This window comes from Pezoporus occidentalis, unplaced genomic scaffold, assembly GCF_034315485.1.
Source record: "Pezoporus occidentalis ecotype Australia unplaced genomic scaffold, CSIRO_AGI_Poc_V1 ctg12, whole genome shotgun sequence".
In the NCBI taxonomy this organism is placed as follows: domain Eukaryota; kingdom Metazoa; phylum Chordata; class Aves; order Psittaciformes; family Psittacidae; genus Pezoporus; species Pezoporus occidentalis.
In genome coordinates this window covers 7155797-7170210 of record NW_026912994.1, presented here as the reverse complement: position 1 = coordinate 7170210, position 14414 = coordinate 7155797, and the positions used below count along the sequence as shown (strand labels likewise).

Here is a 14414-nt window from a genome sequence, read left to right as displayed (position 1 = left end):
GTTTTGTTTTTTTTTTGTTTGCTTTGTTTTGTTGGGGGGGGGGGGGGGGTGTGGTTGTGTTTGTTTTTTTTTGTCTTAACAATTCAGAACATTCTGGTATATTACAAAAAAGCAGGGGCCAGCTGTCCCTCCTGAAGTCACGCCATCTCTGTCATCTTTCTGCCTGGGACTGCTGTCCTCTTTTCTTTTCTCCCTGCCCAGGCAAATCCTCTGTAGAGAAAGAAATATGTCTTTGTGCCTTGGAAGCAAACCACATCAAACAGAGGATCTGATAGACAGCCCTCTCTGCTTCTTAATGCCTTTATCTCTTTTCCATGATTCTTCATATTTTAAGAAACATGTTTTTTTTTAAAAAAATACTTTTTTAAGCTGGTCGTTTTCTGCTTCCTGGCAGTTTCTCAGTTGAAAGTTTGGGCAGTTCATACCAGAAGATGAAGCAGAGCTGTTTCACTTCGCCCCTTCCCAAGACAGAAGAACATAAATTAACCTGAAAATGCAGTTTCTATTTTATATAAACATACATATCTATATGAAAAACCTGTCTAAGAATTTTGTACCATACTGCAGTGAAAAGATGCTATAAATAATTTCCCTATGACTTTGTAACATTTTCATATCTGAATTTTTTTTTTTTTTACATTTCCTTGTCATTTTGGTGGTAACTTCAGAAATTATTCCAGACCTCTTGGTTTTTGTTTTTTTTTTTTTGGGGGGGGGGTGTTTTTTTTTGTTGTTTTTTTTTTTTTTTCCCCAATCTTTGTATAGTTTCTTTATCCTTTTTACTTGATCAGGAATCTCAGGTTGATGAAGTTTCAGGTCAGGAAATCTCTCCCTTCCCAAGATAGCACATTATTTACATTTCTATATAGGTACTGCTATAGCATATAAAGCAGCTGTATTAAGATACTAAGCTGTAAAGTATTTGGCAGTGGCAGAGATGATACAACAAAATACCTGAGGCTACTGAAGAAATATCTGTATTCTTCTGTTGATTTGTCCAAGAAAAACAATTTGTTGTACAGTGGTGAATAATCTGTATTATCGAATATGTCCTGTTCCTGCCAGGTACTCAGTGCCCTTCATTTCCTTTTGAAGCCAAAAGGGATTCAACATGTTGCAGCTCAGTCCGTGCTGAATACTAATGTCTTGTTATCTGGTAGATCATTAGTATTTATATGTAAAATGGAAGCAAAATTAGTTTTGACCTTTAGAGCTAAGTCAAAAGTTTAATCCATGTCCATTTCCAATTTGGTGCACTGATTGTTCCCTTTCCTAATTGTGTGTAGGACAATAGTTTGCGTTCATTTCAGAGGTAAACGAAAATATAGGTGATGCTTTGCATTCATAATTTTGTTGGTTTTTACTTACAAATGAATTTCAGATCACTCAATGTGTCTTTATGGCTTCTGTTTAAAAAATAAATAATATAATAATAAAAGAAAAAATCAGAATTTCTGATGCTACTTCCCCTCCCTCCCAAACCAATGCATACATTCTGCCTAAAACTAAGTGGGATGTGATATGCTTTGTGATACACAGAGGATAAAAATCATTTTATGCGTTTTTTGGTTATTCAAGTATTAGTATTCTTGGCAGCTCTGAACAAGGGGAAAAAATGCCAGCATGAAATTAATAACTGTTTTGTTTCCATTACAGCTACACTGTACACGTCCTGCATTTTGTTGGGTATATTCCTCAACAGCAGCGTACCAATATTCTTTGAGCTCTTTGTGGAGACAGTCTACCCTGTTCCAGAAGGAATAACCTGTGGAGTTGTCACTTTTTTGAGTAATGTGTTTATGGGAGTGCTTTTGTTTTTCCTCACATTTTACCATACAGGTAAGAAATAGAAGCTTCTTTGAAAATATAATTCTCCAAATATTAAGCCATAACCTTGTCACTAAAGGGAGGGTTTTCATGTACGATTTCTGTTAATAATCAAATGTTGGAATCCCTCTGTGTGACTGCAAGGGAGAAGAACTTTGATGGTTCTTTTCTATATGCATGCTAAAAAAAAAAAAAAGGGTGCTTTAGTGCAGGCTGCATATACTCATATTCTGCTTAGAATTTAGTGTAGCCAGAAACCATGAAGGTACTATCATCATGGTTTTTATAAAGGCCTGAGCAATGTGACCATTATATCTTTGTATCTGTGGGTGTTCAAAACCATAATAATATGAATCCAATCTCATGCTTTGGGGTATAACTCTACCGTCTAGGAGGGGCAGAGCAGAAATGCCCCATTTGTGGTCAGCTCCGTTCAGTGTGTTGCTGGACTTGCGATTGCAGGGGAGAGAGCATCTCTCAACCACTATTTAAAGATGAAATATTCATTCCTTTGGGTAATCGTAGAATCATAGAATGGTTAGGTTTGGAAAGGACCTTAAGATCATCTAGTTCCAGTGGCCTAATTGGGCACAACAGTGTTGTGCTTGGTATTTTCATCAAATTCTTCAGACCTTCTCATCTCTCAAGTATTATTTCATTCCTGGTAACTCATAATCGTAAGTTTGAACTTGCTATTTAATAGACTACAATATATCTTATTACACTGAGCTGTAAAGTGAGAACCTATCTTGCATTCAACAAGTGATCTTTATTAATGGTTTTCAAAGATGCAGAGTTTTGATTTGTATTCTGTTGTTGTGGTAAATGTTTGCTTTATGATGCAAGATTTGTAAAGCAATACTTAATTCTTGCTTTGGAAGCATTAGAAATTGTGAGTTTTTATATATTATTATGAGTGCATGTCCTTCTTAAAGTGGTGTCTTTTATAACCAAGAGGAGACTGACAAATTTCAGAATTAAATGTGCTTGCAACATATGGGTTTAGGGGTGGTGGTGTTTTGTTCTTTTTTTGTTTGGGGTTTTTTGGTTTTGTTTTTGTTGTTTGTTTTTTTTTGATACTGACATTGAACTGCATTATTGTAAAACCTGAATTCCATCCCTGCTAGCCTTCGATGGTGTGATATTTGGTCTTCACCTTTTAAAGGATGCTTTTATGATTAATTAATATTAATTGGTGTGAACTCTGTTCACATGCACTGTTATTTCCAACATTTACACCTGAGCTGAAAAGATTGCACAGAATATTCTGAGAATTTTTTCAGCATTTTTCAGAGTGACAGTCCAATGTTTGGAATTAGTTGATAACTGAGGATGGGGATAGTGTGTCTCGCTTCTGACTGAAGAGTTATGATGAAGTGAAATTGTTCCCTTATAATAGGGTATTTGGGGCCATCTTTTGTCTCTAGTATTTCTTTCTCTAGCAGGTAAGTGAGTGCATGCAAGTAAGGATAAACTTGGAATTAGTGTATCCATATACTTGGATTATTTTTCCCATTTCTTCAAAGGAAAAAAGTAATTTGTGCTTAGTACAATCCATTTTCTGTGATGCAGTTAAATACAAGAGTGTATGTAGTCACTGGGGGAGATTGATGCCAGTGGGTGCTATTGGCTCATTTGAGAAGGAGGAAGACTCCGTTAGAAGGTACATAATTTTAAACACTGTCTTTCATTTGATTCAAATGCATTCTCTGATGGCATTTAAGAAGCTTTCACATAAACCAGAACTCAGTCACATTTCTCGTGTTCCCTTGGCCTTGCTTTTTGGGCCAAATAATCTTTCTGTAGTTTGAATTCCAGTTTCTCGTTTTCTCCTTGTACTCTGATACTGCAAAGGCTGTGAAAGAGCCAAGCCCTGGGCACTTTCCAGAGTACTGAAGATTTTAGTCCAGCTAGCATGGTGGAGATGTAAACCTTTCTTAAGCTCAGCCTATTTGCAAGTGCTGTGCCCCGAGACCCACAGCCTCAGCCTCTGGATGTGGTTTCTTTCACCTTTTCTGCAGGGACATCCAAGGGGTTAAAGAAAAAGGCAAATCAACCTTTAGCCTCACACAACCAACGTGTTAGTGTGCATCACCAGTGCTGTCACAGATTCTGTATTACAAAAGCTGTGAAGGATTCAGAAGTTAAATTTAGTCTTTAGGATATTTGTGTTAAAGCTTGTTTAATTCAATTAAGCAAGAGTATTATAAGCAGAATAATAGCAAAGCATTTGCCTATTGACTTCTGGCATCACATAACACAGTTTTCTCCAAGCCTTAGAATAATTTTCTTAAGGTTTTAATAAGATTACTGCCTAAACAATACTGTAAGGTGATTTAGTGGATGTTGTTGAAGGTTACTGGTTTTGGAAAGTTGGGGGTTTTTTAGGCTTCTGTCTTTTGCATTGTGTAATAGAAATTGCACTTTTCCTTTTAGCAGTATAAATTACAGATTTAAGAAAGTAGCAGTGCTGAAATCCTGATTTTGATTAACTCAGGCCTTGAGGGAGAGTTTAGATTCTGTAAAAATAAATAAATAATAGTACTAAAGGAAACAAACAAACAAAAAGAAATGAAACATCATCTCCAGTAAAATTAATGTTTCTTCAGTAAATTGACAGATTAGAGAAAGGAAATTGTGCACTTGTTTGAAAAAAAAAGCTGAAAAACTGAATAGAAGTGCTAATTAATAGTCAGATGTCAGATGACAGGATTTCTTGAATGCGGAACACAGGCTTTTAAGAGCATTAAATCTACATCTGAACATTATGTGTAACATCTGAAAAGAGGCTTCTGAGGAGCTGTTTTTGCAACTAGTTTTAAATTGAATTGATCGTACTACTCGCAAGTTTCTTCTGAGGAATTGGTTTTCCCTTCTTACACCATATAGCCGGTTTGAGTCAAAATCAAACCCTGCTCCTTCTCACACTTTTAATTTGTTCCAGTTTTCAATCCACGGAAATCAAAGAACTAATGAGTAGAGTCTTCAGAAGGGGGTTGTTCTCCATTAGCAATGATAGATTTTTCTTTTTTCCCCATTCTTTCCATTGACAGGTTGAATAAGGAGGATTAACATTAGCTGGAGGCACTGTTTTGTTTTTTTTTTATATATGTATATGTGTATATATATGTATATATAGGTATATATGCACAACTTATATGGATGGCTCTTTAAGGTGTATATGGAGAAGTCTTATAGACCATGTTAACCATCTATCGATCTAAAGCTGTGAGGATTTTGTTCAGAACACAGCAATTCCCTTCTGTGATTTAAACACAGAACATGTTTGATAACTCTGAGTCTGTTTCCTGGTTTACAGAGTTTTCCTGGTTCAACTGGTGCCTGCCTGGATCATGTCTGCTCAGCCTGCTCCTCATCCTGTGCTTCCGTGAGTCCTACGACAGACTCTATCTCGATGTCGTCGTCTCTGTGTGATAAGAGGGTTGGAAGAGACTGGAAGTTAACTTTGCAGTCTGCCCATCTGCCTGGATTTACATGGTGGAACAGCAGAAAAACAGAGAAATTACGAGACTTAATCATGACTTTATTACAGAGGGTGAGGGACAGGCTGTTCCTGCATTCAAGACCACCTTGATTTGTGATAAACATGGAACTTTAGTGGTGATAATGATGCCAAAATGCACAAAAGAATATATCTAATGTATAGGTCCTGGTGCCAGAGCTGGGGCTCTCTATTTAAAAGGCTGTTGACGTAGCAGTGAGGTGTACAGTTTGTGTGTGTGGGTGTGCGTGTGTGTGTGCCAAGTCACAGTTACACACATCAGGGTACCAGTAATCTTTGGAGTCTTCTATCAGAATAGAAATAATGAATAATCTTAACAAAAGGGAAAAGAAAAAAGATAAAAAGCAAAAAAAACTCACCCAGTTTTGTTTTTTTAAAAGAGCTCCCTTTTAAATCACTAGTCGGTTAACTAATGAATGTTCATTAAACAGTTAAGCCAAAATGATTTGGTGCTTGTACACTACATTTATATTCTAATAAAGTGATCTCTGATATAAGACACTGGTACCAGGGGTTTTAGCCATACTAAATATCCCAAACAATCCTTGCAGTTGTTAGAGGTGTTTGTTATCACCCTGGAGCACATGTAAATGATAGCTTTAGCTGCCACTGAAACCCAACTTTCACTCACAGTTGCCTCTGGAATACCACTGTGGCTGTGTATCTCCTGAATACAAAGCATCTGTGGTGTCTCAGAAGTTTACTGGAGAGTCACTGTTGATAAAGGTTAAGGTTTTAAAGGCCACCACTGTGTCACCTTTTTATCCTGCATCTCCAGTACTGCCTTTTTTACTGTGAAGACCTGTTTGTGCCACTGAATACTGTGGAAGTGGATGTCCAAGACCCATTAGTTCTCTTCTGATACTCTAAGGCATGTGTGTTTTTTTAGGATTAGTTTATGATTGAGGTTGCCTAAACAATATTGTTTGTTAACTCAGATCTTTAAAATCACTGTTTGCTAAAAAAAAAAAGTCTTTCTAGTTGATGAGGTACCCTGATGGCGGAATGACAATGAGAAATAGCTCATGAGTTTTGGCATAATATAGGAAATATAATGCCAGCTCTTTTTATCAGTACTAATCTGTGGTCATTCTGGCCCTTACTTGAACAAAAATAGTAAAGACACTTTGAATATTTTTTTAACTCAATTTTTAAATCTGCTAATAATTTCTTAATTATATTCTTAGATTTCAGTTCAGCATCATTTACAGTATTTCCATATGTGTGTTCTGTGTTTTGTGTTAGGGGGGTGTGTTTGTGTGTGTGTGTGCGTGCATGTGCATTTATGTATGCACAAATAAAACTTATATATATATATTTTATATATAAGTTATATAAGGGTATGTGTTTACATAGGTTTATTTTAAGTAATCATGTCTCTGGATGGTGGTATGCTGCAGTTTGTAACTAAACTAGTAACTGCTGTGAACGGAAATGCATACATACACTGTCTGTGACACGACTTTTTTTCAGGGGGTGAATGATTTCCTATCATAGCAGTTTTATCACGGGGTGTGTGCACGTGTTGGAGGAGGCTGGTGTGCAGGGTTCTGCTCCTGTAGAAGTCTGACTCAAACACCCTTTGCTCCTGTGTGGGCTCTTCTCTGCCACCCTGGGGTGACACCAACCCTGGAAGCTCACTCAAATAAACCCTGAACTGAGCGCTACCTTTCAGACACAGATCCATTCATTCTGTCTGCTCTGCTGTTGCAGGGAGAATGTGCTACTAATACCTTTAACTCAGGAGTGTATCTGTGCAGTACAATAAAATGAGCTGTTCCCTCTTTTATGTTTTCAGAGCAATGGATGTATTTACTGTAGTAACAGAAAATTGACTTAGCTCGTTGCCCATATCAGCTGCTAAATGATCTTTTCTGTCTTGAAGCAAGCTCTTCATAGAAATGGATCTAACCTGCATTGGGATAACTAAATCAATCTAAGCAGCATGTTCAGATCTACTGGCGTCATCCTCTTACTGTTTTTCAGATGAATGGTATTGACAGTCCAACTTCTTTTTTACTATGTTTTAGTGCCTGAAATAGTTTCAATATCTAGTAGCTGCTGCTACTTACTGTCTTCTGAAACCAAGGATTGCTTGCCAAGTCTGGAGTTGCATTGTCATGGCAGAACTGGAAGCTTGGATGGCTCTTTAGAGCTCTGCTGCTGCAATTCACTGTAGCTATATTAAGATTAAAATTGCACAGCTCGGGCACTGTCCTGACTGACAGAGGTGTCTAAACCTTTCGCTGTTCCTGACTATTTTAAGATGGAGGAGCACTTCAGGCAATATTCAGGCTATAACCTATTTTGCCTCTGTTCCAGAAAGCATTGAACAATTCGAAATACTTGTCTGCTGCCAAATGCAGACTCTGTACAGCCACGGAAGAAGAGTGAACACCTTGTTTCAAACTGTGCTCTTTTTCTCAGTGTGAATTGCTCACTGCTGTCCTGAATTTTGATGCTTTGGTAGAAGTTTCTGTGTGTGGTGGGTTGACCTGGACTGGACACCGGGTGCCCACCAAAGCCACTCTTACCACTTTCCTTCTTAACAGGACAGAGGAAAGATATTATAACGAAAGCCTCATGCATCGATATAGGGACATGGAGAAATCACTCACCATTTACTGTCAAAGTAAAACAGACTCAACTTGAGGAAATCAAATCAGAGTAGGATCATGAGAAATGAAACCAAATCTTTAAACACCTTCCCACTCCTCCCTTCTTCCTGAGCCTAACTTTACTCCCAGTTTTTCTACCTCCTCCCTGCCAGCAGCGCAGGGGCATGGAAAATGGGGTTATGGTCAGTTCATCACATGTTGTTTCTGCTTCTCCTTCCTCCTTAGGGGATTACTACTCACACTCTTCTCCTGCTCCAGTGTGGAGTCTTCCCGCATGGAAGTTCTCTTCCATGAACTTCTCCAACGTGAGTCCTTCTCACGGTCTGCAGTTCTTTATGAACTGCTCCAGCATGGGTCATTTCCATGGGGTGCAGTCCTTCAGGGACAGACTGCTCCAGTGTGGGTCCCCTGCGAGTCACAAGTCCTGCAGCAAACCTTCCCCCAGTGTGGACTCCTCTCTCCATGGGCCACAGGTCCTGCCAGGAGCCTGCTCCAGCATTGGCTTCCCATAGGGTCACAGCCTCCTTGGTCACAGTCTGTCTTGGATCCAGCTGGCATTGGCTCTGTTGGACAAGGGGGAAGCCTCTGGCAGCTGCTCATAGAAGCCACCCTTGTAGCTCCCCCACTACCAGAACTTTGCCACACAAAACCAATATACTGTATTGGGCACTGTAGTGTGTAGTCCTAGTTATAGTCCTCCATGCGTCTGCACCAAAATGGAGATGTTATCCAGAGCTGGGCAGTGCAGCAGGGCTCTGCTGGAGACCTGCGCTTAGTTTTCAGTCAGGGCTCAACCAGAGGTTGCAGTATGTCTGAGGGAAACCCAAAGGATTGCTCCCAAATCAGTTGAAGTTGTGCAGGACACTGCTGCATTCCGTACACAGTGTTCAGGCCTAAGGATTTTATTAGATTAGCAAGTCTGGCTCAGGGCAGAGGTGAGGATTGCGAATGTGCTTACTGAGATCTCTGAAAAACATTTTATCCCCATCTGTGCCCAGCAGCAGCATCCTTCTGTGGAGGAGCATTCTATTCCATGTCACTAACTCAACCCGTGGGAGTATTTTTTGGATAAGGGCTACCAGTAGGTCTCCCCTTGTTTGGATTTACCGAGGGTCCAAGCTATAAGGATAACTGCACTTTACTGGAAATCAGTTTGAGACTGCAGGGAGAGCCCTAAGCAGTGCTGGTACAATTGACTGTAGTGCAGAATAGGTGCAGAACAGTATTTCTCATTAATTAGTGAAAATCCTAAGTCTCTGTAACTTCTGAGTCAGTAACCACAGGGGTTTTTATCTAAATGAGGTATTACCTTGCACTGCTGTGGAGTAGCTGACACTGGCTGATGCTTGTGCTGTGACTGCCAGCAGAGCAAGGTGCCCTGGGCAGTCACAATATTTGTTTCTCTTCATGGCCTGTAAGTTCACGGCCCTGAAGAACACTTTTTTTCCAGCAGAGCAGAGCCCTCTAACATCTAAGTAGTTGTGCTATACTTTATGTTGATAATGCTAGGAAGGATGCTCTGCAGTGACTGCTCTCTCTTAATGGTTCTTCATTTTCAGTATGGGCTGCTCTTCAGGTTTCTGCTTGGCTCGGTAACAACTCTTAGTTCAGCTTCCAGTGCTGCTGGGTTTTCTTCTTGAGAGCTGTGGAGCTGTGCAAGCTTTCATGCTGCTAATGAGGAAGCTCAGGGTTAGTAGATGTAGGCTCCGCTTAGGGCACTGTTTACTGTCTCATCCCTGCTGTTACCCATTAATTTCCTTTCGATTCCTTCACCCACCCGCAGGGCCACCTGCTTCCCTGAGCTGGAGGAATGGAGCAGTGCTGCTGCACTCCCAAGTCAGCTTTAGAGGGATGGATTGGCCAATTGTGTACTTGATATACATAAAGATAGTGATGTTTAGAGAATCATGCAAGCTGGAAAAAGTGCAGACCCAAAGGATTTTGCACATATGTAAACAGATAGTCTGTTATGAGCAGACTGTAGTTTGCCTGAAGCTTGTAATTTTAGCTCCCATACCTAGAGATACCAAGCTGACAGGCACCAGGTATGTTAGGTACTCAGGTTCACGGGATCATGGAGTTACTCCCAGCTATCTGGCAAAGCTGAAGTGGGTGGGAATGGTTCAACTTTAATCTTGGAGAAGGCTGGAATACCCCAGGCTGCATCAGTGTTTGTGCTGGTTATTCAGGGGTTTGCCAGGCTTGTGGATTGAGTAAGGGGAGAAGGTTGCCAGAGGGCATTTCAACACTGAAATACTGCATTGAATTGATCAAATCCGTATAAAATTTGAACAGGGATGTTAATGCCTCGCTTGTTCTATAGTAAACTTGGTGACTGCATAGCCATACGCTGCAATATAAAGAGGCAGAATTGATTAATATGTGTATATTGGCTGTTCCTAGAAAGGGAAGTGATATCTAATTATGTGGATTGACTGAGGTATGAATGGGAATTGCACAGTGGATATAACTGTCCTTTGATGCTATGGCAGCAGGGTTCTAATTGTTCATCTTCATTTCTTCCATTGGGTCACTTGCAAATATGAAAGAGTATCCATAACAAAAGCACATTTATATTCGTTAGTTTGGGGAGTTGTCCTTTAGATTAGGTATGTGTCATTGTCATAACTTAGCAAGACAACTGCTACAGTGGTATGAAAGCATACATGAATATTGGGCGTTAATTTGGTATTTAATGTTGGCGTGTCCATTCTCAGTGTTGTTGAAGCACCAGGCTTGAGGAGCAGGGATGTGGTGTGTGTGAGGAGGCAGCAGTGCTTATGGATACACAGTCGTGCAAGGGTAGATGCTGACCCTCCCAAAACAAACAGGAACTTAATCATCTTCTGTGGGTCCCCTCATTGGGGCTGGGAGGAGGAGAACAGCATGTGTAGAGGAAAAGCTGCCTTGGGGCTGCTGCCTCCCTTCCAACAGAGGGAGAGCCTCCAGGCTTACATATGAGAGATTATCCGTGTCAACACAGGCTTCATTCATTTCCCTGCAGCCATTGTGCTGCAAGGCAGGTTGTAGGTGGCAGAGGAAGCCTTGCTTCCTCCAGGAGTGCAATTTCAGGCAGCAGAGGAGCGTTGCCACAGAAGATGATGTTAATCTGCTTATATTTTTTGCAGTTTGTGTTTCAAGACAAGTGAAACTAATAAATAGAGGAAGAAATGTAATTGTCCAAGGTTTTGACAAGCAAAAGCACGTATTTGTGCAGTTGTGCTGGCTCCTGCCTTTTACTTGGGATTGCAGAGTGTTGGGAGCAATTCATGCCCTCATGGAGTGTGGGCCCACTCTTGCAGCCCTGTCATTCATCCTGCTGCTGCTCAGCTGCAGCAGTGCTGCGGGAAGCTTTGTGCCTGGACTGGGGCGGGGGGGCAGCGATTGGGGCAGAGGGGGAGAAGGGAAGCGCTGCATCCAGGATGCCCAGCAGTGTGACCCTGGTAGGTTACTTGTGCAGGAGGGATGTCTTCTGCAACCTCAGTTAAGCAGTCTCATTTTCTAGTTCCTCAAGGATGAGGTTCTGACCTTCATTTTGTGTTTGTGACATGATTTGTGCCGCAGGAACACCTGGGGCACATGGCTTAGAGGCGCCAGTTTTCCAAGGTGCGGCAGAGAAGGCAGGTAGGACTTGCTGTCTGCAATAACAGCTTTTCCTTTTTCACGGTCTCTCTCCTCACTGGCTCCCCGCATGTGATTTCTCTGCTTTTACATCTTGTCAGACTCGTTGCACTTGCTTTGTGTTATTACATGAGGAAAATACCGTGAGCAAAACCTTGCTTTCTTTATGGGGAGCTTATCTCTTTTGGCTCAGGCCGCTTCTCTGACCTTAGCCCATCTGTTTGTAAAAGCCAAAACTACCCCAACCCCATGTTTTCCTGGGTATGTGCAGGTTTGTGCGGTGCTGGAATGAGTAGCGAGAGCCCAGGTGATGTGCTTGCTCAGTCACAGAATGACTCAGAGGCTTGAGGAAGAGATGCTCATGCATAGGGTGCCTCGCTCTCCCCACCTGTAAAAGGGGAGAGGGTGCCTCATGTCCCTCCTCAGGCAGGGGAGGTCAGGGCTGGGAAGTGCTGTGGAATCCTGTGAGGAATGGTAGCTGGAGCAGGGGGTGGGGAATGCCCTGGTTAATGGGCTGCATGTCCTCATCCTTTTGAGCCTTCTGTGTGGAGTGCAGACCCTGGTTTTCTCTGCATGGCCAGCATAATCTATAAGGCATAGACTGTATGTACTGTGAGGGTAAAACCCCCCTCTGGCAGACAGGTTACATTAACAAACTGGTGGGAAATGGTAATGCTTAGGGAAGGGATGCTCGGAGAAACAGTCTGCCTGGGGCAGTCAGGGGGTGAGATGCCTCCAGCCTGGAGGCATCTCTGGATGTCCTGGATGTGCAGTCAAAGCCACGATGCAAACTCAGAGCTGGCTGCCTTGCTCCTGCCCCTGCCGTGTCCCGACCTTTCTGCTGCCCTCCAGCACCTGGACTGAGAAAGTACAAGGCATCCCCGCGGGCAGCAGGGCACTGGCTGCTGCTCCCCCCAGGCACAGCAATGTGTTTTCCAAGTACATTTATTTTCTCTGCCTGTGATATTTGCTAGATTAAAATCTCTTTTTCCCGATCAAGTTTAATGTTTTCTGCTGTGCATTTGAGAAAAAAGTACTTGATAAGGTGCAAAAACCCAACTTTTAATTAAGTGATGCACCTAGTGGGGTTTTCTGAGCTGTGTGAACATGCAGAGAAGGAAGAGGGTTTTACATGTTGGAGGGCATCTTTGTAAACTATCCTCGACCTGTAAGACTGTTAGATTTTACTGGAGTTTGTATGCATTTTACTTTTGTAATTTTTTAAATGATTTGATAGAATTTTATTTTAGGGCAAATTCTACTTTTTGTATGCAATATTCTGATGTGGTGTATTTTTATGTTTGAGGAAATGATGTTGAAACCACTATATACTTGTCATGTAACACATCCACTGTGTCATTTCTTTTCAAAACTGGAATCTGACCATGAAGTGCGTGTTACTTTACGTACCGGTTGTTGCACATTAAAGAGGTTACTCAGACTTGCTGCCATCACTGCTCATTAATTCCAAGAAAATACAGGGAAATGGTTTGTTTCTGCTATAATATTGCCAAAACCCACAGCAGATACTGCTACGAGATGGGGGCTGCTTAGTCGAAATGAATGTAACTTCATCCAACACCCAATCCATCCAAGAGGAAGATTTCCATTGCTTCAGATGAGGCTTTTGGAGGAAGTCTGACCCTGCTATAGGACTGAGGGTCCCCACAGACTGAGGGACATGGGGTGGGCTGGGGCAGAGGGGTCCCCCAGCAAGCAGGGGAAGGTGCTGGTGGCAGTGGCAGCCTGCGCTGCCCCACCGCATCATCCTGACTGATACCACACGCTGCCTCATCAGGGCTCACGGCTCGGGATGCTGTAAGCCAGTTGGTTTTGCTGGTTCCCACTGTTAACATCTCTGTTTTGGGAAGGAGACCCCTCTCAGTAACCTTCCATGTGTTTATTCTGCATTTAATGGAAACGAGCCCAACCCGGGATCTCTTGATCCGTGTTTATTTTCTAGGACCAGCTCTTTAGTAACACCCCGACTACTTACCAGGGCAAGTTTAAAATAACCTCATGTCCTATTAGTGCTGGGAAGAAATCTGTCAACTCTCATATCATGGAATAACTGGGCCCCACTATTCTTAGCAACAGTCTCTTTCCAGGCTATATATGGGAGCTTAAGGCTCCTCTAATGATACAGTCCCGGTTGTATTTATCTTTGCAGTGTTAACGAAAACCTCCGTCCTTTGGGGGGATGAGAGCCAAGGGTCCATCTCAGATCCCCAGTGTAGTTCTGTGTGTTGGTGAACCCCCTATGCTCATTCCTTCTCAGAGTTGTTTTGGGGGTGTTTTACACAGTTTCTACTTTGCTGTTGTCAAAGTCTGCTGTTTCCCTGGCACAGAAATGATTTATTCTCTCTCTCCCGATCAGCACATCCTGGCTGGGTGCTTGCTGGTGGCTCCCAGTGTGACCACATTGGAGTTAGGTGTGGGTAGATGGGCCCTGTGGGATTGCTGGGCTGAGGCCAGGCTGGGTGCAGCCACTCAGTGTTGTGCCCAGATGTGGGGGAGCTGCTCAGATACCTCATATCTAATGGCCATGGGACCAGCAGAGGGTGGGGGGGAAAGGTCAGGGCCACTTTAAATGCTACTTGTGGGTGATTTGGCATCTCTGGGCTGCAGCCCAGTGCCAGGGGATGCTGACGTCGGGGAAGAGCAGCAGCAGCACCCAGATGCAGGCGGGCAGCCTCTTGCTGCAGGTCATGAGGGTGAAGTAGCCACAGTGTTTCCCCTGCTCCAGGAGTACGGTTTGGGCTGCAGCTGGGAGTTTTGTCAGGAACCAAGGCATTCTCCTGTACCTGACAGTGCCGCTGCTCTGC

The 14414-nt window shown here is 42.3% G+C and overlaps 1 protein-coding gene across 1 annotated transcript in view; it reads left to right on the top strand.

Moving 5' to 3' along the window:
- The window catches only part of SLC49A4 (solute carrier family 49 member 4), a 66720-nt gene extending 59586 nt beyond the window's left edge, over positions 1-7134 (top strand). The window contains exons 8-9 of the mRNA XM_062607090.1: positions 1657-1839; positions 5147-7134. Of these exons, the coding sequence (XP_062463074.1) occupies positions 1657-1839; positions 5147-5262 (299 nt within the window). The 3' untranslated portion in view covers positions 5263-7134. The remainder of the gene's footprint in view (positions 1-1656; positions 1840-5146) is intronic.
- The last annotated feature ends 7280 nt before the right edge of the window (positions 7135-14414 follow it).